The following is a 25,038-nucleotide window of genomic DNA, read 5'->3' as shown; positions in this document are numbered from 1 at the left end:
ATATATAAGAAAACATTTCTGAAGCCTTTATTTACAAAAGCTTTAAAAACAAATAATCCCTCTGTTTCGCAAATGTTTTGTTTAAAAAGGACCACCCAGTTACAGCATTGAAATATCATGAATAAAGAATGTACAAGGGAAACAAACCAATGTGGCTAACATTTGGAGATTTGCTAATATTATTGATTGAAGTGCAGATAACACACATCATAACTTGTAGTCCATCATTTCAGGGCAGAGTTAATGATTACCAAAATGTCTTCCTACACATGCTCTGGTCTGGGTCACATATTCTGCATGGCTAAATAGTTCACAGTCTCTTTTGTCAATATATATAAAATAGATTGCAAAGATATACACAAAAAAATAAACAAGCATTACACTCCTCAGGCAATTTTATTAGCTATATTGTATATAGCTAATAAATATATATTTTTTGTATTTTGTTGTTTTGCACCAAATCTCTCCATTATTTCTTTGTAGCAACTATGAAAGCACAATTTTTTTTGTCTTCTAATTTAATCTGGTACAAAATATACCTAAAGTCTTGCAATCTTTGGATTTTAATGAAATTGATTTGTGGAATCAACAAATCAAGAGCATCTTAAGTATGGCTATAAAATTTTAAAAAATTAAAAATAAGGGTAAACAGCGATGGAATAAAAAGAAGCAGATCAAGGTAAATGTGCTATCATAAAATAACTGCAGCTTCAACATCTTGGATGCCAGTTTCCCGGCAGACACTAAACATCCAATCACAAAGGATTTTTCCTGAAGGGCGTAAAGCTGGTTTGAAAAATTCTTCAGTCACAGAGCAGCCTACAACATGCCAATTAGAAACTGACAGACACTAGATGTGCTTGGAAGATTGACTACTACGTACAGAAACAGCAGTTACTAAGCTCCTCAGTAGTTTTTTGTCTTTTTTTTTTTTTTTCATTCTTGCTGAATCAACCATTCGCACAATTCATGTGCTATATGCTGTGGGTCAAAAACAAGTAAATACTGTATAAAGTTGGCAGATGGTCATTTTTCCAGCTAAGAGCAAGAAAAGCCAAAACTGCTGATAAAACAGAGGATATGAGTCAGAATCACTCTCTAAAGTGCAAAATTGATGGTCCACAATCTCAAATAGCTAAAACTCCTGCAGAATAGAAGGGAGACATGAAACAGGGAAATAAATTACAGTCAGTGCTAGTTAATTTAGGAAAGGGAAAAAACAAACCAAGCTCAAGTAGGTAAAGTTTATCAAAGTATTCAATATGATGTATTGAATAGCTTCCCCACTGTCACACATGCCTACTAACAAGTATATTAAGTTAAGGCCAGATTTAACCTGAATGCTTTTCTGTTTATTAAGATCTGAGATAGGAATGGTCATACTTAGTACTGAAAGGCAGAAAATAAAATGAGCTATGAAAGAAAAAAAAAAGTAATGTCTATTGTTCAAGGGATTCAACCAGAGATAAAACCTATATACAAGCATGTGTGTAGCTCAAATAAAAATAAAAGAACTATTTCATGTCATGACTGCTTGTTGGCTTCCTCTTCATATGCATTCCCTGTGCCATTCTGTACATAGGATGAACCAGAACCAAGGCCATACAAATGACCACAATATTTGGCATCATCAATATGATCTTCAAAGAACATCTAAAAAGGAATTTTGGAAGAAAAAAAAAAAGATAATTTTAACCAAAAGGTACCACTGGTAATTTATATTTCAGCAATGTAAGTACTGACTGTTCATTAACTATAATGACAGCTCTTTTCTATGGTACTCCTCTGAAGCCACACATTTAAATTAAACGTATAAGACTAGTGTTCTCAAGAAGTACAGAGCTCAAAAGAAACCAAAGAAAAAGACTATCAAAAAAAATGTATAAACACAAAGCCTTTCCCATTTAACACTCAGACCATTTTTAAGAGAATTTGTAATCATGAAAAAATGGCAGGCATTTTTATTCCATTAATTTAATAATACCTACATGAGAATGAATAAAAATAGCCAATAAAGGGCAGGGGAGGGGGAGTTTAGTTTTATAAGCAGCCTTGAGTCTATGTGCAAGGCCAAGTTGGCTAAAAACAATCAAACTCCAAACACGTCTGGACAGCAAAATTGGAACGTTGACATTAGGTTATTATCCTTAATAAAGCCAAGAAAAATAAAGATAAAAATTAGTAGCAGAGAATCCACCATTAATTGAACCATTAAGGCATTTTTAAAATGCAAAGCTGAAGACCTAAAAGGTTGTCTCAATTCTCTAATACAGCACCAGGAAGAAGTACAAAACAAAATATTTACTTGCCATGAACAGACCAAATCACTTATGAATCAATACCACTAGGCAAAACAGCTATATGCTTTCTATCATATGTATTATTAATACACTTCTACAAAAAGTTTTAAGTGCCCAGAAGTATTCTCAGTCATTTCTTTAATGTCTAAGAGGATATACTCAAAAGAAGTCTACACTAAATATTTTGCAAAAAGGAAAACTTTTTTTGTAAGCAAAAAAAGTCCATTCTGTTTTGTTTTTGCACAACTGGCTTTCTTTTCTTTGCATTTAGCTATAGTGAAGCATACCTGTCACTTAACATAAGAGTAGACTTCAGTTCACTAAATTTCATTCTTCCATACCTAACTTCTTTATATTTGAAGAACTTATCTCTGCCTTTTGCCACTTAAGGAGTGTCTGCCCAACATGATTTTTGATTTAACAGCTATTTCAGATTTATTTAACCCCTTTAGAATTCAAAACCTCTTTGTAAGAATATACTAAAAAGCATGGGTCCTACTCTATAAACCCTCAGAGTAATGAATAAGGCAAGAGTAAATAGTATTTTTAGCAGCAGTTTAATACCTAAGAAAGCCAATGCTAGGGGAAATGTAACATATGGATTCCTTGACTTGACAGAAGCAACACTGATGTGGTCAACATAAAGTACTCTGGAGTTCTCCCATTAGTAATGTGTAATGACCTTGAATAAAAGCTACTAGCAGCTGGCCTCAGTTTCCTCACCTAAGATATAATATGGTTGGACCTACATGATTTCTTAAGATATTTTAAATTTTTTATTCTACAAAGAACTTATTTTTTTTCACTGCCTTCTGAACTACATTTCAAGATGACTTATTTTTGACTACTTTCAAGTGTAGTAGATATTACTTCTATGGTACTATAATTATGTCTTCACTTAATATGTACTTATTGCCCCCAAATTTTTGCCATTGGATTTTAATGTTCTCAGCCTAACAACCAATTGAGAAAAAGGCACTGATGTCTTCATACTTCTCTCATTTTGAAAAAGGCCATTCCTGTGAGTAGTGAGTCAGATCCTGCCTGATGTTGTGGTCCTATCCGTTCCAGCTCTAACTGTTCAGCAACTTCCTGTAAACCACCCTACAAGAAAGAAGAATTGCTTGTCAAAAGAAAGAAACATTACAACACCTGAGTTCACAAACTATGTAACTTAGAGAACAACCAAAATAGAAATGAACTTCACTATATAAAGATGCACCTTATGAAGATCAGCAAAAAAGAGAATGTGAACTGACCTATTTGTTCAATGTGGGAGATGTTTATAATTTAATCAAAATGAGATCCTAATTGGGAAAACTTATCTTCATCATGCTCTTTAAGGCATGTGACAGGCAAATAACTTTCCTAAAGATATGGGGGAAGCAGATCATATGCAAGGTTACAGGTACACAGGGTAACATTTATGGAGTACCTTCACAGTTCCTCTATCCATCAATTGTTATAAAACTGACTGCAGGCAGTTACTTTAAATATCCTTAAGCTTCACACCAATCTATCTCTAAATAGTTTCACCTAAATAATTAGCACTAAACAAAGCTGTTATGATTAATCAATTCCATAAGAATTCACTAAGTGCTTAATTATGGTTTTGTTAATTTTAAAAGTATGTTAAAAGACTACAATTCAGAAGGGTCTGCTAAACACCCCCCCATGTAAATATTGCTAGGATTAAAAAAAGAAAATGAGATTGAAAGAAAGGAAGAGAAAGAATAAAAGAGACAAGAAGGAGAGAGGGAGGGAGGGAAGGAGATTAAAGAGGAGGAAAACGGGAGGAGAGAAAGGAAAGAAACATATCAGGACCAACAGCAAAACACACACACAAAGAGAAATTTCTCTCTAAACTGTTAAGGCCTCTACCAGCAAACTAGCCCTTCTCTACATCACAGCTTGAAACAGTGCTCTCAGCACAGCAGTTGTTTCAGTGCTAAAAATAGCACAAGGATTAGGTATCATTAGCAGCTGTTTAGGAGAGCAACAGAATAGAGTCATTCAGTATGGCTGACTATAGGTCAAAAACTACCTTGGTCCTTAACCTAAATTTCAACACAGCTGGTAATTAAGGGCATATTCAGAATATCTAATATGCTTAGAAACTTTTCAACAACATAGACCTAATGAACAATAATTTGGTTCTCTGTTCCCCAAAACTATCATTGTAAAGACACGTCAATTTTAAAAAGCATTTCCACAGCCTTGGATTCTCAGCATGCAGTACTTCCAGGGGGCATGCTTCCTAGAGTAATGAGGATAACCTACTGTCAGTTCACTTGAGTCACAGAATTCTCTTCAAATTGCAGAGAATTCTTCTGTTCTTTGGTGCTACAAACATGAAGTAATATTTCTTAAAAATTTCCCTGGTTATATGCTACATCCTGTAATGAGGCAAGCAAACTTTGACCAAAAGACTACTCTCTTACGATTTTCAGTTTATCTGTCAAAAGCAAAGTTTCCTTATTCAATTCCTAAATTATTTATTTCTGCATAAAAGTAAAACTCTTAAACCTTTTACCATCTCCTAAAAATATAACTTTCCTTGCACTTCTAAAAGGCCGATGAGGAGAAAACTTGATCAACCTTGACGTAGGTTCTATGAAGCAACCACTTTATGTAAATGTTTTTGAGTTACAACTTAAACACAAACACACCTGAAAAAACAAAACCACTATATTCCTTAGGAGTCCGTACCCCCGTAAGAACTCATTTCTAAAACTAAAGGAGCATTTTTCCTTAATAAAGACACTTTCTTTTTGAAAGAATTAATGTTCAGAAGTAACAAATCATTACACACATGCTAAAGCAGTGTTGGAATGTCCTGCTGTCTAGACAGGGCCTACCCAATTATGAGCACTTACTAATAACAAGCTGACATCTATGGACAAGATGGGAGGACTCCTTTTAGCTGTGTAATTTATTCTGAGGAACAAAAAACCCTATGACTAGACCCAAGAAAATAATCTCTCACTAAAATAAGCTACACGACTGACTATATATGCACATTGCTGGCCACTTCAGACTTTATCTTGCATGGAAAGATTATCTGTATATTGGAAGGCAGAACTTGCACTTCTGTGCCTGAGAGCCTCAGATTCTGTGCTAGTTTATGTTCAATCTGGCAAGCAATGACAAAAATCTGATCTTTGGTCTTAATTGTGTTGAACTTATTCTGCCAATATATATTGAAGCTTTGAAAAAGGATTTCCCATAAACTACTATTTATGCAAAAAAGAAATCAGATGATCAGATAATGTAACTGCATTTAATATAAAACTTAAAAATAGGGTTTAAATCACCATCGCAACCCAGCACCTTATAAGTCAGTCACCCATTCTGAATACTGTGCTGATTACAGTTAAAGCCATTCAAAGCCTTACCTTGAGATTTTTGCAGCTCTTCATGAGGTACTTCACATCATAAATGACAGGAAAAAACAATCGAAGGATCTCAAAGAAGTCAAGTTCTTCTTCAGGCAAATTAGAATTGGTCAGGATTTTGATTAAGTAGCCAAAGTCATAACCACTACAAAGGGTTAAAGAACACAGAAGAGGGACCATAAATAACCATAGAAATGAAAAAAAAATTTTTTCTGATACAACTTTTTTTTAAATTCTTTTTATTTTTTGGGGGGTACACCAAGTTCAATCATCTGTTTTTATACACATATCCCCGTATTCCCTCCCTTCCTTGACTCCCCCCGCCTCGAGTCCCCCCCACCCTCCCCGCCCCAGTCCTCTAAGGCATCTTCCATCCTCAAGTTGGACTCCCTTTGCTGACACAACTTTTAATAAGTGAGTTACACTGTGAACAGGAAAAAAAAGGTATGAACTGGAAAAAAGTGCACAAAAGAACAGAAAGTAAACATGTTTTCAGTTATAATGGGAAAATGCCACCATTTACAGACAGTGATAAGGACTTGCCATTTCCTCACTCAGGGATACCAGTATACAGATCTCTACTATCACCCTGAGCATGTAGTCACTAAACTGCTACTTTGCTAATCCTTGAATAGAGAATTCTCTAAAGAGTATCAAACTGTCCATACCAGATGTCTCAAAAAATAATGAAAGGAAACATGGCAAAAATGTCAAATGATAGCAGGAAAATTGGCATTCAGAAGGCAAAAATAATGCATATCTTCCCATCGTTTACGTAACGAGGTCATACACTTCAAAAACTCAAACAGTAATTCCCTAAGAAAGTATTTTCACTTCCCTTAAGTGATTTTATTAGTAAGTACTCTCTTTCCTCAAAATTTTGTTCCTATCTCAGTCCCCAGGAGATACTACTGGTAATGCTGAATATGAAAGAAGGGAAGGTAGTAAAGGCTGAGAACTAGCATCTAGAACACAAAACCAACTCCCACACTCTCAAATCAACATCTCCTCTCCCTACTGTTTGGCTTTTTCTACAGCCTTGTATCAATACCTCCCTATACTCCAGTGCCACAGTCACACCCCCTTCTTTTCGGTGTCTACCTTTCCTTTAAGGACCTCCCACAGGATGCCTTCCCTCAAGAACTCAGCTCCCACAGATTTCTCAGACAAACTGCTTGCTTGTACTACCCTTTAAAGTGCATGTATTGTTTTCTCCACGTGTCTAAAGGGTAGGTGTCACATCTCAAAATTTTTTTCCCTTATGGCACATAGTTGGGACTCAAATATTAGATGAGAGATGCTATTTAACGTATCTCTGAAGGGGAGATTACAAATAAAATTTCTATTCAATGTTTAGAATTTTACTTTAAAAAGAAAAAAATTTTCTATATTGAAGACTGTTAAGGAATATCAAGATACAAATAAACTGCAGAAATCTTTAAAATTTCTGATAGCTGACAAGGAAGTAATTAATTTTGCTGTCTACCTAAAATATGTCAATATATTTGCTTACTATCTAGTCTAGACTCTAAACTCTTAAGAAGACAAGATCCCTTTCTGTTTTTCTTAATCTTAGTATCCCAGTACCTAGCACATAGTATTTGCTAAGGATATTTTTTAAAAGAAAGAACATGTCATACACAGTAAAAAAACAGGACTATACTTTCCAGTTCTTTTGTATCTTCCTGACCAGGAAAGTAAACAAAGAACTCAAAAACTGTTCCTGAAATTACACATAAGTCTCATCTCCTGATGCATAGGCTCAAATGGAGGACAACAGAGAAAAAAGGTGACAGGTGGAAATTAGTATGTTCAATACTCCAATTCAAAAAATTACTGCTTAGTACTGCACTGAAGTTGACAATATGAACAGTCCCTCACTATTCTCATTCGATTATTACACAGGCCAGCACTGGAAATTCTAAAGCATACAGAGACTTTTTTTTTTTCTTTAAATATGTGAAGTAGACCACATGCAAGAATATTAATACATGCATAATGCAATGCTTTTTAAAAAGACAACAAAAGGCCAAATAAGATCATTCCCAAGGCCACTATTAGTCCCTGGGCTGCCAAGTTAATTTAGTTTACTTAGGAAAATTCTTTCTCTTACCTAAAAGTCTGTATTTACAAAATAGAATTTCCTTTCTAGAAATTCTCTACAACAATTTTATTTCTTATTTTGTGGTAAGAAAGAATTTAAAACTTCCACTTACTGAGAATTTACTGTGTGTAAAGCACTTTACTAGGTGCTTTTAATATGTTATTATCGACCATTAAAACAATTCTGTAAGACAATTCTTCTAAGTGATTTCTTCCTGATATGCTATTAAAAAAATTAAAACCCACCATACACACCCACCCTTAGCTTTCTCTCTGCCATTTTTTTCTATAGCGCTTATCACCACCTAACAAAGCACAATATACATCTCATCATTTTAAAAAACTGTCTGCCTACTCCTGCCAGAACTCCACGGAATCAAAGATTTTAGTCTATTTTGTTCGTAGCTTAATTCCTAGAACCTTACCACAGTGCTTGGCACAAGGTACATAATAAATAACTTTTATTTAAATGAATAAATGTTTTCATTCTAAGGCTTAGAAATGTTAAATAACCCTAGGTAACACCGATTCCAAATGGCATTGCTGGATTTAAACCAAGGTCTACTTTTCCAGCCTATACTCTTTCCACTATGCAATAGTGGCTCTTTCATAGTCTAAAATGGATCCCGTATCATTAAATTAACCTTGAAGTAGCCCAACATTAGCCTGTTGAGAGTTAGGAGCCTGCTATATGGCAGCCAGTTCTTTGTAACTAAGCCTGAAATTGCTGACACAGTGACCCAAGTCAAGTATGAAGAAGCCAGGAAATGGTAACACAAATGCCACTGTCAATACAATCTTTTTACCTATGAAATGATAACCATTTGACCCCTTCACAGAGGACTACTCCTGATGTCATAAGAAGTTCTGCAAAGTACTGGGTCTCAATTCCTTCCTCCTCATGTTTTTTAAACTGGATACCAGATGTTGTCAGTAGCTCTATAGAGTCTTGGGCATACATGTCCTCCCTGGCAGGAGAAAAAGAAAGACAACATTCAAGAGCCATACTTCAAACTGTTTTTCTCCCACTTACATCTACAACTACAGTGCCAGAAATATCAAGAGAGAGAACTGACTTGGGTCCATTTATTCCAATGCTTCACATATAAGGAAGGAAAATACACTTTAAATACAAAAGTCATTACGTAGTTTAGAAAAATGTTCATACAGTAAATAATCATTCAAAACCGTCCAATGGTGACAGTTTAATTTTTACTATAATTTCATTAGCCTTTCACAAGCTAAATAATTTTAACTGGGTTTGGAAAAAAGGATCTTCTACTCCCCATAGCTACCATCACACAGTAACAGACGTGCTCTTATCAGGGGCCTTCAGTCTCAGCAGCCACTTTAATGCTGCCACATGGAGCTGCAGCCACAGGGGTGAAGGCCTGTGGCTATTTCCCGGGCTCTCAGCAGCACCAGGAAAGAGACTGAATGGAAAGCATCTGCTGTGGCTAAGTTAAACCACATTCTGTCTTAAAGAAAAAGGAGATGCCTCCTCTCACTAATGAGCCTTTCAAATGGCTCCAATAAGCAGTAAACTATTTAAAATGAAGGACTCTGCTAGAATAGCATTAATTTCTTCTTCTAACAACCTTACTGCTTAGAAGATTACCTCCCAAAAATCAAGCCAGGAAATCTAAATATAAACCAATCTTTCAAGTTTACTTAAGCCAAAAAGAAAGCCATCTCTAATTTCTAAGCACAAACACACAGGTATCCAAAATATTAAATCAAAAAGTGATCAAAATGAAAGCATGTTCCTGAGAATAAATGAAAAGTATTTCATGCACTGCCCACTGGATGGTTTTTTTTATTTACTTTTAAAATTCTGAGGATACTGGTTTTTACCACTTAGCAAAAGAAAATTCTATAAAAGCTTTAATAAAACTAAGCCAAAAGGAACATTACACTAAGGTCAAAAATTATTCTTATGGTCTGTGGAAATCAATTTGCTACTAAATGTCTTTGAAAAATAACAAAGCTAGCAACTGAAATATTTAAAAACAGAGAGGAACCCCAACAATCGCTGTAAGTCAAAATTCCCTGGAAAATTTCCCTAGAAAACCCTTACAGAAGGCTATCTGAATAAATCCGATACAAGCTTTTTCACTGCACAACACATATTATCCCTCTTATACTAAAATACATAACTTAGACAAGTAGAATCTCACTCATCATGCCCCGATGCTAAGAGACATGCTTTACCAACTATAACCAAAGGCGTACCAGATTTTTTCTCCAGGCTCATATTATTCTGGGCCTTATGCTCACCTTACTTTTCTTTTAGTTGATTCTCTCTCTCTCAATCAGAATTTAAGCTATAAGATTTCTGTCTGTTTTGTTCAATGTTATATCACCAGAGGGTACTGCACTATTTAAATCAGTATTTCCCAAACTTGCCCAGTGATAACAATTACTCAGAGAACTTAGCAACAGTATGGATTCCCAAGTCCCACACCTGGACCTACTGGATCACAATCTCCAGGAGAGCGATCTCGATGAGTACTTCTTGTGTTTTATGATCAAGTATCATATTCTACATTAATTTTCATGTACATATCAACTCCGAATTCAGTTTAGAGCAAATTCCCAAACACTGAACTTTGGCAATAGAAGGCAGACAGAAGAGTTATAGGAACACTAAGTTATAATGACCACGACCAACTTTCCTTAGCGCTCTCCCTGGGGCCCAGCATAGCTGCTGACACACTCAGTCCAGGCACTCAATAAAAAAGGCAATCTTCACCTTTCTTCAAAACATCCAAGATTCATGGAGCTTTCTCCACATTAGGTAGAACTGGTTTTATCTTCCAACTGACCTTTTTTATTTAAATAATATATTTCACTGTATCCTTAAACATCTCTTAAGATATTAACATTAGTATGAAGGGTAGCAAAACTACAATAGTCCTCTCTGTATAAGAAAAAAATGTCTCTCCGAGATTGTAATAACAAAGCAGTTGTTATTAGAACAAAGATGTTTCTAGAAAAGAAAAATGTCAATTTTACCAAAACTGAGACACTGATTGATCATCTCCTCCTTGCGTACTGAGATCACAGCGGTATCTTTAGTAAAGAATAATGTTCTAATGACCAGCTTGGAAAAAAACTAACATGGAACAAATGAAATGGTAAAGAACTAATTTTAAAAAGGGTTATCTTTTGGGAAAAGGATAAAAGGCAGTTTTCAGAACTAAAGTACTTATAAATGGTTATTAGCAGTTTGAATAAAGATGAGTACCTTTCATCCTTCACAAAGTTCTGGAGAGTGTATTATTAAATCCAACAGTGAAAACGAAGAGCCCGGCTAAGCATAATGCAATTAGAAGCCATACTACTGCACCACTGACAACACTACCCTCTGAATTCATCAGCCCTGCTTTTCTCTAGATCTTACATGCTAAGTATCACATTACAGAGAATGGAGGTTCTTACACAGCACTATCATTAATTGTCCTACAGCTTCTTTTACTGTTTTTCAAACTGGATGTTAGATCATATGAAGCAAGCAGAGGCTGTCAAACAGAAGGGAAGTGCAGTATAGTAACATACTCAAAATTTATTATACATTTCCCCATCTTACGATCAGTTTGTAAACAATCTGCCCTCACCCCAAAACACTGGAAACTTCCCTAAGCTATCAAGACTACTTCTACCAATTATATAGAAGTACTATGAGTAAAGAAACTGAGTTTTGACCTACGATTTGAGTTAGAATTCAGATTCCGAATTGTTTCTAAAGCAAACACCAGCCTCAAAGATACTATTACTTCTCCCATGTATAACTTACACAAGAGGTTTTGTGGGCTGACCTGCCAATACAAACATTATCTAATATTGATTTGAAAGGGAAAGCACGCAAGTTTCCAAGAACTATCTTACCACTTCTGACATGTAATCTACTTATACACTGGAGTAAGACCATAATAAAAATCTCCTCACAAGAAGAATAATTATTACAACAAAAACATATATATTTCAAATTGCAAACTTTGAAAGCAAAACATGTGTGTAAGGTTATTTTTTCTATCAAGTATTTTCAATACCCAGTTTTTCAAAATAGTGGCAGTCATACTTTTCAAATAACATCTCTAAAACTCAAAGTATTTGAATTTGTCTTCTTTATCCCATTTTTTTGTCCCATAATAAAAAGAAACGTAACCTTTTGAAATTTTAGGTTTTAAATATTTCCAGGAGTATGACACCAAATTGTTAGAATTTCATTCATCATACTTGAGGTAAATTAATTCCTAAAATTAAACTAAAAAAAAAGTTTGGTTTAAATTTATTTCCCACTTACGTCAAATTAAATTTAAAATTAAACTGCCAAGTTGAAGTTCCTGGAGGGTATTCTCCTTGCTCATTCATAAATGTCAGTCCTAGCTGAATTATCTTTAACAAGTCTACATTACACCGCAATAGTTGGTACTGATAGTCAGCATTGCTCCTGAATTCTCCAATGGGTCTTGCAACCACACCTGGAAACTCGGTGTCCTGTAAAATAGTTTTAAAGTTCATTGTTTACTAAACAGTTGAAATCACAAATTCCTAGAATAAATAATTAATTTTGGGTACAAGTCAAAGAATCCTGTTATAGGTGATATTCTACACAATTCATGTTCAGTTACAAAGTACCTTTCAACTAAGAAGAGCATTACTTTTTAGAACCATAAAACTCTATAAATTTAATGACTTCTTACTTTAAATATCATACCAGTAAAATATTATTATGTATAAGATACACATATTAAATGCAACTAGGTACTCTACTTCTAAGGAAGGGGGAAAAAAATCACAAATTCATGTTTCTCAACAGGTATGTAAAATTATGCTCACAGTATTCTAATGTCAAAACCAATGAAGAAATGATTAAGAATTGAAAATGCACCATACTTTCCAATTGCTTTTCTGAAGTAAGGTTTATCTAAACACCAAAACCCTCCTAATTTCTTGGGCTAAAACATAAAACAGTACTCTCTTTAGAATCCAGAGAAAGCACATCCTTAAAAACTGCATGCCACCACTCATTCCTGTAGAATGTTATCACATCTGAGAAATAAATGATCGCTATGAATTTCTACTAGGAAAAAAAAACCCAAAAAACAAACTTCATTCTATTTGTGGGTAAGTACACCTATTAAATAGGACATTATCTATGCACACGCAAATATTCATATTTTAACCAATCAACCTGCCCCCCCAAAAGCATATTAATTTGTATTAAATATACTAAGAAAATAATATATCAGTTTAGTATTAAAATTCAAATTAGGAAACTAAGAACAAAAGCTAAATACCAACTCATATGAAGCAGCAAAGAAATTAAAACTTTTCTAAATTCAGTCCAACTCAACAACCACTTTACTGGATGATATGTGTTATGTTAGGTGTCAGGGAGAAAAGTTGATTAAGACACTAATCCCTTACTTCTTGAAGCTAATCATCTGGAAAACAGTAGAGAAGCCAAAACAGACTATGGTAAAGAAGCAAAATAATTAACTGAGTAGACAGGCTAGGCAGACTGAACAGTATATGCAAAAGTAGAAATGCTTAACAGCACAGTGTGTTCATGGAACTCCACTGGTAATTAAAAAACAAACAAAAAAGTGCAGATCAGCAGTACTTCACTGGGAGATGTGAATTTTTTTGTTTGAAAAAGACATCTAGGAGCTCCATCTGGTATTAGTGTTGCTAGAAGCAGACCTGGCATTCACAGCTAGGTCCTAAAGTTCTTCTGCTGAACATAAATAATTTCACACTAACATCAGACAAGGCCAGTCTGGAATCATGACTGAACATATGCAACAACATAGACATTTGTCAAAACCACAAAAATCACCAAACATCCTTCTATCTTGGCTAAGGAGTGACTGTTGCTTCTTTATAGCTTTAGCCTCACTCCAGTTTTCTCTCATTCTAGTTGAGACTCAGTAAGATACCTGATCATGGAATTACCTCAGCCTCCCAACAGCATCCAGTTCAGAGCAAAGCCCTGCTTCCTGACCCCCTTCACCACAAGCCCAAATCCTAAAAGTCCTTTCTAACACTCTTACTCAAATGCCCCATGGGTCTAAGAATGCATTTTCCCTCAATACTATGAGTAAGAAACCCAATTTGTCACATTACAGGTGTGTTCTTGGTGGTCTTTAGTTGGAGGTCACTGACAAAATTCTCTTTTTATAATTACATTCATCCCTAAAAAAAAAAAAACAAACCAGAAGGGTTGAATTCAAGATGTTTAAAATCCCCTTTCCTCTTTCATAAAGAGCATTTTAAGGATTTTGCTCATAGGCATACCATAGCAACGTAATTGTATTTTCGGATAACTTGACGAATTTTCTTCATCTCTTCATCCAGGTTGCAAGCCCAAACTTCACAAATTCTTTGGCTATGATCTACAGTTGCTGCTGGCATAGTGAGGGCACAAGGAGTCTAGTTGCCAAGCATCAAAATGTTATACTTGATTGAAGATTTGTTTCATAAAATACTCTATCCTTTATTTGTGTACCTGTCAAAATAAGAACCAGCTGTATGAGGAATCTGAATCATAGAATAACTGAGTTGATAGAAACCTAAGAGACTATCTATTCAAAGTCCTTGATTTATAAGAAAATCAAAGTTTAGAAAGTGACTTGCCTAAGCTAATCAGTAGGGAAAAAAAGGGTTACAACACAGGTTTCCTGGTTCTAATATGTAAAAACTGTTTTTTGTGTACATACTAATCATTTTTTAAAACTTTTCATTAATTAAAAATTGCTCTGAATTCAACTCACTCTCTGAATAAAACTTTATAAAGACACTGCTTTCCAGATAAAAAATGAAAAATTACATACTGATATGCATGTAGAAAGATCAGATGTTACTAGAGCAAAGGTAGTATCTGCTTTTACTCCTCATTAACTGAACATTCAAAATCTGATTTAACTACAAAATCTACTGCAATTTATTCAAGTCAGACTGGAAGAGCCAAAAGTAAACATATTAAAAAAAAAAAAAAAGCAGCTCTTTCTGAGCAATAAGTAACAGCCACAGAAACTGTTTCAATGTCTGTAACTGCGAATAGGAGGAAGAAAAGAAGCAATAGTGTCTGCATTTCAAATTGTTTCCTTCTAACTTCCTGAAACCAGAGCATTTTCTCTGGTTACCAAACACACGTCACTAAACACAGGTTTCCTGGTATATAATAACAGTACAGACCAACATTTTGATTCTTGAGCAGGGACATTTCAGATGCGCTTTTTTTTTTCCACACAAGTTTGAAAAAATCATGACAAGTGCAAAAAGGGAATTGTGACCGCCCCTTCTAAACTCTGCAGTCACAAATCTAACCTCGAGTAGTCTGAGAATAGAAACCAAAAATTCAGGGGCCCCTTCCTTTATAACCCTCTTCACTCGGCTAAACACACACACACACACACACAAATCTGGAAAGACCCTGTAGTGTAACATTGCTTTCCTCCACCTCTCTCTCTACTACAGTTTCAGCAGCCCCGAAGAGGCACCAGAGGCCTTCTCATTACTGGAGGTAGCATCTCCGAACAGCGGGTTCCCAAAGAGACGCGAGGACAGTACAGACACATTCAAGTCACAGATAACTCTCTTCCCTGGCAAGAGCCAGTGCGATGGCGCTGATAACCGGCGACCGGAGCCGGACTGACTCCCAAGCATGAAGGAATACGAGCTGAGGATCTAGGCCACCGCCCTCCACTCCCAATTTCCGTCCCACAACATCGAAGCCCCAGGTACAAAGCCTTCGCGTCATCACTCCGCGCCACCCCCCGACATACCCCCCAGCCCCAGTTACCCTCCCCCCTCCCCCGCCGCCTAGCGCTTTCCTTCGCCAGCCGCGTTCCAGCTGGCGCCATCGCGCACCCTCTCAGGTTCATCGTCCCCGCCCCCTTTCTACTGCCCCCCCGCAAGTCTGTGGCAAGATCTACTTGTGTCGCTGAGCTCGCGCTCCTCCTCCTCCTCCTCGCCATAGAGACAGCACCCGGCGGCGGCGGCGGCGGCGGTAGCGGCAGCGGCGGCGGCGGCGGGTGCCCCATAGACACCTCTCGCCGGGCAAAAGGGAAAGGGGAGCCGGAGCTGCGCCGAACCGCGCGGCGCCGTCGCTTCTCGCACGTCCGGGCGGGGGCGCCAAATGATGACGCGACGCGCAGAGGGGGCGGGGCACGCAGGGGACGGAAGCAGGGTGGTGGAGCGCTGCGAGGTCCGGCCGCCTGACTGGCTGGTTGCAGCGTCAGGGCCGTGAAGGTAGGACTGCCAGTCCCCGGGCGGCGAGGTCCCTCTCTCTCCAGCTGCCTGCAGTCAGAGCGTGTCCCCTTGGCCCCGAGGACCCCCGGCCGGGCTTGCTTAGAGAAGACGCGGGTCCCCAGCGCTTGGGCCAGGGCGTCCCTGCCCGCTCTTCCTCTGCCTCTGGAGAACCGCCGGGCTTAGCAGCTGGGAGAAGCAGGCCAGAGCCTTCTCGGGCCTCGGGCCCGGGGACCCGTGGAGGATGAGCTGGCTCTTTCCCCTGACCAAGAGCGCCTCCTCTTCCGCAGCTGGGTCCCCCGGTGGTCTCACCAGCCTCCAACAGCAGAAGCAGCGCCTGATCGAGTCCCTCCGGAACTCACACTCCAGGTGACTGGTCGCTGCCTCTTCCACAGGAGGAGAAAGTAGGGCGGGAGGGAGGGCGGGCGGGTTCTGACCACACTCGCAGCTCCTCAGGCCGACTCCCGCCAGCTGCCGCCTTTTGACATACCTCCCTTCGTACTGAGTGTCCCGCTTGCTCTCTCGTCCCTGACCCCCGTTCAGGATTTTCTTCCTGCCCCGCTTGCCTCCCTCCCGCCCCACCCCCACTGCCCAGCTCCTCTAATTCCGACTCGCTCATCCCTCCTGACACATCGCTGCTGACTAATCTGTCTCGTGGTCTGTCTCCAGTATGCCTTGTTTTGCCCGGCTTCCTCACGAACCTTTCCCTTTGCCCACCTGTTTGCCGCGTTGGCAGAATTGTTAAAATTCTGTACTTGGCTAGAAAGAATCGTGAAGAGTAATCTCCAAGTTTCACAAACAGTGGACCATTTTCGGGAAGAAAAAAAAACTGTTTCAGCATTAAAGGAAAGGGAAGACAAACGTTTTCATCAGTGCGTTCTCCTCTGGGAGTGACATACTCAGTGCTCTGAAGTCTCTGATAGGTTTACCCTGTTCTAACCACCCCACCCCCACCCCCCAGCTGGCAACTATCAGTCTCTTCATTTCTCCCTTTGTTATTCTTGTTCCCACACTCAGGAATTGCCTTAGAGTCATCGTGATTGTTCTGTTGGTGCTGTATGAGTTGTGCATTTTCAGCGTGGTCAGGGTAAACTGGTTTGCTGCAGCCCTTTATATTGCAAATGTCTGTGACGTCTAATGGTTTTCAGAAATTAGAACTGCCTCTTTATATTATATGAATTATGTAAGTATATTTACGAGTGTCAGCGTGTATTTCAATGTAAAGATATCAACATCTTAATAGACTTTTCATACGTTTCTATATATATTCAGAGATATTAAAATTGATTAATTCCTGTTGAAGGAACTACTAAGAGCCATTTTATTTGTTACACTAATGATTTTTTCCCAAGCAAGTTATAGTGTAGAGTAGTTTAGATTAGATATATTGTTAAAAGAAAAAATGACTGCAAACTGGTTTGGCTAAAATGAGCCTATTACTGATTGAACTTCAGGTGTTTCTTGGTTCGTCTCAATTGTTCTGCTTGTTGAGAACTTTAGAAGGGTGAGAATCCGTGGTATTAAACAGGAGAGAATCACATGGTATTTGATTTAATGGTGGTTTCTTTTTGGAAAATTAAGTTCATAGAGTTCTTACAAGTCAGTCTTACTGTAAATAGTGTTCTCTACTAACTGGTAAGAGCTATTCTTAAAAAATATGCTTATAAAATGAGGTGACTCCATTTTAAGAAACATAACGAAAGTTTGTCCTTTTAGAAGGTGTTACCTTGGAAGACTGTTTATATGCTATGTACTATGCTAGTATTACTATTGCCAAAATACTTTTTAGAACCATACTTTTGGAATTAATTGCTTTTAAGCCTTTAGTATATTCTGTTAGATAGTCTCACTGCTGGCAAATTTTTATTTTTTAATGTTGGAGTTGAATTTTTCAAATATTTCAAAGTCCCTTGCTGCTAAGGCTGGTAAATAAGGCAAGTGATTGATGTGAAATTTATTGTATACTTTTTTGGCCTTCCACATAAGGTGAGATTCTAAGGCAGGAATTGCTAATCTAAGGAGTTCTGGAATTGGCTTAAGAGGATCAGTAAATATCCTGAGTCAAATGCAGAAAGGATCTATTTTATTTGTTATTTTTTTGAGCCAGAAATTATGGACATATAATCAGACATGACATTATCTACATATTTGCAAAGTCTTATGAACAGCTAACTTTTTTAAAAAACTTATTATTTATGGCTGCCTTGGGTCTTCGTTGCTGTGCGGGGGCTTCCTTTAGTTGTGGAGAGTGGAGGCGACTCTGTTGTGGTGTGCAGGCTTCTTAGTGCGGTGGCTTCTCTTGTTGCGGAGCTCGGACTCTAAGCCCACGGGCTTCAGGAGTTGTGGCACGTGGGCTTAGTTGCTCCCTCACAGTGGGATCTTCCCTGCCTAGGGATCGAACCTGTGTCCTTTGCATTGGCTGGCGGATTCTTAACCACTGTGCCACCAGGGAAGTCCATGAACAGTTAATTTTAAGTGCTCGATTCTTTTAAGTTCTTTTATAAAAATATTTGAAGTTTTTATTGAAATACTTCACATTTATAAACTATAGTTGGATAATTCTGGTGACAGTTAAGTAGGTCATGTACTTCCAGTTTTCAAAGAATGGTGCAATCCCAGAAAAAATGTCGTCTACCTATTCTTGTTAAGTCTGCCATTTTAACTCATGACATACATTTTAAAACTAGCCTGGTAAAAATGATGTATCTGTGCAGTATTTGACAATATGTTGCTTGAGTAACCAAATTCAGTACTACAACTTATACACAAAGATTCTTGTACAAAAAGACACTGCGATTGGTTATTCTGAAGGAACACTCTGAAAGTTGAATGTTTGAATGGTATTTTAATGAATAATACAAAACTTTCTCAGTTACGAATATTAATATCTTGTTGCATGCTGCCCACCTGCCTCATATTTCATACCCTATCCCTTCTCCAGATACAGGATCACTAGCTCTTTCTCGACCACGAAAGCATCTGACTTCTTTTCGTCTCCTCAGTAACTTTTCGCCACCCCATTCTCTCATCTACCTTCCATCTCCTATTTTTTAACTTCTTATAATTAAAAAAAAAAAATCCCACTTCAGGAAAGAGTCTTTTTAATTCCCTTTCTCTAATTAATGTAAACTTCTTTTTAGTTACCTTAAGAAACTCTTACCTCCTCATCTTCCTCAGGCCTCTCTTAAAGGTTCGGTAAATTTTATATGTATTTATTACCTCATCTAAGTCTTACTGGTAAGGCAGGGCAAATGGGACACTGCCGTAATGACCAAAGAAGTGTTTACCCAAAATATAATAACATGTTTGTCTGCTGTGAAAAAAGGAAACTGAAAGTTATGTAGATTATTAGGCTCAAATAATATATTCTACCTTCTAAGTAACAGTCGTCATAGTATTCAATTTACCAAAAAAAATTCCTGACTTTATGGGCAGGAGTAGAACTAATTCGGTTTTTTCTTTTACTTCCTGAAGAAGCTCACTCTAAGGGACACTGTAGATTTCCCATCTAAGTCCATTTCTTCTGATTTCTTGGAAAAACGTTGTTTTCATATGGATTCCTGGTCTACAGCACCACTTATTTAAATGGAGGCTGTGCTCTTTCAACCCCCATAGGTAAATAATGATTGTTTACGCCAGTGATGATGGTCTCATTCCCACTGCTAGTTATTGTGGAAGCAAGACACTTGACCCAATCCCAGTCAGCGGGGCTGGAGAAGAAGTCTGCTGGGGAGCTGCTCAAAACACTTTCTTAGTGATAGAGATGTCTAAAAGGAAGTGCCTTTTTGTGTTTTGGATATTGTTGTGTTACATGGAACATCTGGAACTGCTTGGATCATGAAGCAATACAGGCTGACTACTGAATGTGTAGAGCAGAAATATTCTGTGATAATATTGTGATGCCGGATTGACCAGATCTGGAAACTTCCTTCCTCTGGACTTCTTGCTGTATAAGATTATACAATACATATACATTTGTATTATGCATACAAATAACCCCTCACTGTTTAAGACACTTTCAGCCTGGTTTTTTAATGATTGATCTTTGCAGTGATACTCACTAATCCCAGTATTTAAAGATTTTTTGAAAGTGAAGCTGTTAAGTATCTCCCTGCACTGCACCTGCAATTAGAAAATACTAAAATTTTATGGTAACTCTACAGTTACCATCCTAACTATCCTGGTTTTCCCTGTCTCACAGTATCTCCAGTTAATTAGCTTCCTTATTATTTTATTTCCCCAGCTCTGAAACACAGCCTGGAGCTGTGTTGTGAATGGTAATTATTATCTGTAATTAACTATATAAGTTTAAAGTTATACAAATGGTACTCTTTCTTTGTTACCTTTTACTTAGGAAGATCAGGTCTCTCAAGGAAAGGACTTATCCATTTTAATAATCAGTTCGTTACATGGTAATTCTGGTGCTATTTTCATTTTTTATTCAATAAGGACATTTAATTTGGGAGTTATTTTTATCAGAATTGCTTTCTTTTTCACTCTGGTATGAGATATTAGACAAAATGAGTTTGAGGAATGTAAATGCAAACAAGCAAAAAGTGTTGACACTGGGAAGAGCACCATGACTTAGGTGAACTCTGAGCTCCAGTTCCCATCTGTAAAATCAGGAATTGTGATTTTTATCCTGCAGGATTGTTGGTATTTAGGTAATATACATAAACATTTGTTAGAGTACCTCACACACAATCAACAGGTAACAGATTGTACTCCTTCTTTCCACTGCATAGAAGCAGTGTGCCTGGAACCTTTGCCTCTTAGCCTGCATGGCTCTAGCCAGTTTATTGTTTATGAATTGCTCTCAGGCCTACAGTTCATTTGTCTCTGGCAGGACTACTTCTGACTTTACATTCAGAAAGCAAGTCCATTCCAGAGAGTTCTTTTCTTCACAAAAGAAATGTAAGATTTCATTTTGAAAGATTTCAGACTATACATGTATAGAAACTAGATTATCTGACACACAGTAAGTACTCTGTAAATGCCAATTATTTTATTTTTGTATCTTAAGTATAATAGTGCCAATCGCGATAGTTTTTAAAAATTGTTTTGAAATTTTTTCTTTTGTTGCCAGTCCTTGGATATTCTTTCTAATTACCCAGATTTTTGAAAAACCTTGTACCTTCTTTGGAAAGTCTGCTGTTGTATAATTTTCTACCCTGTAGATGTTAAGTTTAACCCCTGATCCCAGGTATACCGCTGTCTCCTGTTAACTCATGGATTTCTTAGTAAGCCTAGATTCCAAACCTTTCCTTTTGTAGTTTTTACTGTCAGCTCATAAAGACTCACACGCAAACTTGATAATACAGAAAGTTTGTAATGAGAGGATATGTGTTTATGTTTAACTTGTCTAGTGTTGTATTTTTTTAATGGATCTGTTGTCAACATAATTTCAGATTTTTCATTAAAATATTCAAATTTCCAACTTTTAAAAAATAGATTTTATTATTTAGATCAGTTTTAGGTTCACAGCAAAGTTGAGCAGCAGGTATAGAGATTTCCCTTGTAGACTTTGCCCCTTCCAACTTTTAAGATAGAAAGATCCAGAAAGATCTGGCAACAGTTCCCACATAGCAACACTTGCTTTGAGCTTAAGAGTAGCTGTCCTATTTCCTGGGCTGCCCTTCTCCATTTTACCAGTTTGCAGTCACTCCCTGTCATACTACAAGCAACTGCCTTCATTCATGTAGATTATCTAACTCTTAAAGATATTTGCCAGTAGAACTTCCTTGTGGGAGAAAATCACCTTAGCTTGTTGCAATAAACAATTCTGTAAGAATCTGCTATGCCTTAGCCTATTAAAGCTACAGAAACCTACAAAATGTCAATATTTTGAGTCTGTAAATTTGACCTCTTAGAGTGAATTTAAAAATTATGTATATAAAACAACCCCATAATTAAGTGAATTTTAATTTGATCCATTAAATCATATAGTCTATAACCAGTGATTGTTATAATTGCAGAGTATATGACACAATAAAACATGTTACCATTTAAGAAAAATTTTCCTAAATCGTAACAGTCAAGTGCTATCTCTGTTTCATTTTCCCCATAGTCGTGTTAGTCTATACCTGCTTTTTAAAAAAAGTTGCCACACAGGTAGTCATTTCTCCATTGCTAGTTGAGTCCAACCACATCTCCTCCCTCCCTACCTCTGAACTCCTTCCAAGCTGTCTCTACTGCCTGCTCACCTAAGCTAAAAACTTGGTCATCCTGTTTTCACTTAATCATCCCTGCTACCACTGGATTGTAACTATTCTCTGCCTGCAGTCTTGTTCCCTGACTTTTTCTTCCACATGGGTGCCAGAGTTATCTTTTTAAAATTTGAATTTGACCATGTTATTCCTTTCAGTAGCTTCCTAACTCTTGCCAGCCTCCTTAGCTTAATGCCTGATTGTCACAGAAATGGTGATGTGACTGATGGAAAAGTGTCAGCAGACACAATGGGAAGTTTCTTTAATGGCAAAGGATATGGAGACTTTTAGAGACCTGGTGGTATTTCCTACTAAAGCTTTTCTAATTGTGTTTCCTCTGTCTAGAATGTACATTCTGTTCCCTGATTCTCTTTCCTGAGGTTAACTCTCACTTGACTTGTAAATGTAGCTCAGCTATTGTTTTTTCCCTTGAATACCCCACCACACCCATCCCTGTTTGGGTTAAGTTCTTTCTTCTGTGTTCCTATAGCTCTTTGCACATCTCTCTGTCTTGATCCAATGTCTTCTGCAGAACCTGTTCAAAAAATACTGTGAAGTAAGTGGTCCATGTCAAATAGATATAGAAAACAAAATTGAATACTTTAGAATTTTCTAAAAGCCTTTAATATGCTAGAGGTGCATCATTATTGTCCAAAAGAAAGATACCTTATGAAGCATCTTCCAGGTGAGCACTGAACCATCTATTTGAGCTATTTAGCTATTTATTTTAAATTTCCAGTTTCTTAATTATTTGTTTTCATATCAACAGATGTATGTATTTGTGAATGCAGGTGTAATAGGGAAGAACCTTTGTATTCTATTACGAGTTAATGACTAAAGGGATGTTGCCTGTCAGCTTCAATTATACATAATGGCCCATCTCTGGGAGCCCTCCTCCCAGGTAATGAGCATTAAGCTAAAATACCTTTGTTTAGCTCACTGGAAACATCCTGACCAGGCCTATGGGTAAATGACTGCAGGGAGGAAGAAATTAACACACCCCTTCCCGGAGGCTGACCAGAAACAGGAAAATGCTTTACCTACTCCCTCACTTTTTAGTTGAAAAGAAGCCTGAATTGTAACTCAGGCAAGATGGTTCTTACGGGGCACAAGTCTACCATCTTTTTGATGTGCCAGCTTTCCACTATTCCTTGCCCCCAACAACTCGTCTCTCAAATTTATTGGCCTGTCGTACAGCTAGGCGTTCGAGCTTGGACTGGGTAACACAAGTGCTATTTTCTTTTGTTCCTCTGAGGATATACAAATTTATAGTCTTCTGTTTGCTTATTTAACTTTGTTTCCTTGAGTTTTGGGGTTTTGCGCTTGTTGAGCTTGGTGCATGCCTTGGCATGGTTTTGTTTTGTTCAAACCTTTTCTGTATTTGAGATTCCTGGTTGACTTGTTTGTAGATATTTAATTCTATTTATCATAGCCTGCCTCAGGTGATAGGTGAAAGAGAATGACTTGCTTTGTTACGGGGCAAGCTGATAGTTGTCATTTGGAAATGGAGGCTTCCTGGGAGTCAGTAGCTTCCTAAGGCACTGCTACTGAGAGGCTACCTCTCCATGTTATTCATGGGGCAGGTGTTACTGCTGTCCGCTGGGTGGAACTAACAGAGCAAGGGGAGTGCTCTAGTTTCCTGCTGTTCCACGTGTCTCCTCACTGTCTACCCTGAGAGGGGCTCCTGCCCCACTCTCCACACTCTGGTTTGCATTGACTTGGTTCAAGGGCTTGGAGGACCTTCAGACTGCTCCTACTTTGCATTAGTCTTATGTTTTCGGTCATCAGTTCCTGTATTTATTTTCTTTATTTTTTTTAACTCTTATCTTTTCCTTAAATCTAAGCACATCTTTTTTATCTAAGATTCCTCAAAGTTTCTTGTTGGTTTATGGTATTATTTGCTTTCCAGCACTGCTATAGATTTGCTTTTTAAATGTCAGTTTTGATATTTCCTGGAGACTTAGATAGGAAAGGGAATTTGTCTAACCTTCATCTACCGTCTTTAAACATCTGAACCCTTTATTGGAAAGGATCACCTAAAAACCCTCCCTTGAGTTACCCAACGCTGGGAAATGCACAAAATCAGTATCTTGAATTGATTTTTTTCAGTCACCTGACCTGCTGTGTGCCCCATAAGAGCAAAGACCCCACTATTTCCATTTCCTTGGAAGATGCTGGCTATATGGTAGCTGTTCAGTTGAACCTAGTCTTAGATACAGAGTACAAGTTTACACGAAATATAAATTAAGGACATAAATGATTGTTCTATAAAATGACTTTTAACCATAACTAGTGCCTCACTTGCATTTCAAGATCAGTTTGTTTATAGTTTCAGGGACTATCAAAGAAATGTGGATGCCAGTTAATCACACATTCTGACAAAATTATCTGTTGTTTCTGCTTTCTTCAGTCCCAAACAGATTCAGAGCCACTGAAGTAAAACCATAGTAATTCACTGCTCTCAGAGAACCTAGAAAATGAAATAATTAATGTAAAATTATTTAAATTTTCTCTGGTATGATTACAGTATTACTTTAAAGTGTGTGTGTGTCTGTGTGCATGTTTACATCCAAAGAGTACTACTTGTCAGCATAAAGATATGGCTATATGGCTATTTAAGGATGTTTATCAAAGCATGGTTTATAGTACTGAAACTTGGAAACAATCTAAATATTGATGCCGAAAACTCAGCTTCTGTACACCAGTGCCAAATCAAATCTTGGAGACAGAGTTCTGGAAGAAGTAGAAAGAATAGCTCTATTGCTTTGCCAGGCAAAG

The 25,038-nt window shown here is 37.5% G+C and overlaps 2 protein-coding genes across 5 annotated transcripts in view; one reads left to right on the top strand and one right to left on the bottom strand.

Annotated features, from left to right (window-relative positions):
* Positions 1-3: 3 nt before the first annotated feature.
* Positions 4-15,983, bottom strand: CNOT7 (CCR4-NOT transcription complex subunit 7). Of its 3 annotated transcripts, XM_057697563.1 has the most exons (7): positions 15,742-15,983; positions 14,102-14,312; positions 12,105-12,298; positions 8,605-8,766; positions 5,696-5,840; positions 3,294-3,404; positions 4-1,653 (listed from the first exon to the last, which is right to left on the bottom strand). In XM_057697563.1, the coding sequence occupies exons 2-7, from the start codon at positions 14,216-14,218 to the stop codon at positions 1,525-1,527; spliced, it is 858 nt and encodes a 285-aa protein (XP_057553546.1). In that variant the 5' UTR covers positions 14,219-14,312; positions 15,742-15,983; the 3' UTR covers positions 4-1,524. The 3 variants fall into 3 exon arrangements, with proteins under 3 accessions (XP_057553546.1, XP_057553548.1, XP_057553547.1); XM_057697565.1 differs by lacking the exon at positions 8,605-8,766; XM_057697564.1 differs by lacking the exon at positions 14,102-14,312.
* Positions 15,984-16,034: 51 nt separating this feature from the next.
* The window catches only part of VPS37A (VPS37A subunit of ESCRT-I), a 48,746-nt gene continuing 39,742 nt past the window's right edge, over positions 16,035-25,038 (top strand). For both annotated transcript variants that reach the window (XM_057697561.1, XM_057697560.1), the window contains exon 1: positions 16,035-16,423. In XM_057697561.1, coding sequence (XP_057553544.1) covers positions 16,299-16,423 — 125 coding nt within the window. In that variant the 5' untranslated portion in view covers positions 16,035-16,298. The remainder of the gene's footprint in view (positions 16,424-25,038) is intronic.

The sequence above is a fragment of the Hippopotamus amphibius genome, chromosome 10 (genome assembly GCF_030028045.1).
Source record: "Hippopotamus amphibius kiboko isolate mHipAmp2 chromosome 10, mHipAmp2.hap2, whole genome shotgun sequence".
Lineage (NCBI taxonomy): Eukaryota > Metazoa > Chordata > Mammalia > Artiodactyla > Hippopotamidae > Hippopotamus > Hippopotamus amphibius.
The sequence above is the reverse complement of the archived record's forward strand: the minus strand, read 5'-3'. Positions and strand labels throughout refer to the sequence as shown.

What these genes read in the sequence shown, in the direction of transcription:
- CNOT7 (XM_057697563.1), bottom strand. Translation starts at nt 14,218, where the DNA reads ATGCCAGCAGCAACTGTAGATCATAGCCAAAGAATTTGTGAAGTTTGG. An exon ending in AATACAATTACGTTGCTATG is followed by an intron (nt 12,299 to 14,101) that starts GTATGCCTATGA and finishes ACTATTTTACAG; the next exon opens with GACACCGAGTTTCCAGGTGT. An exon ending in AAATGGTTATCATTTCATAG is followed by an intron (nt 5,841 to 8,604) that starts GTAAAAAGATTG and finishes AACCCTTTGTAG; the next exon opens with TGGTTATGACTTTGGCTACT.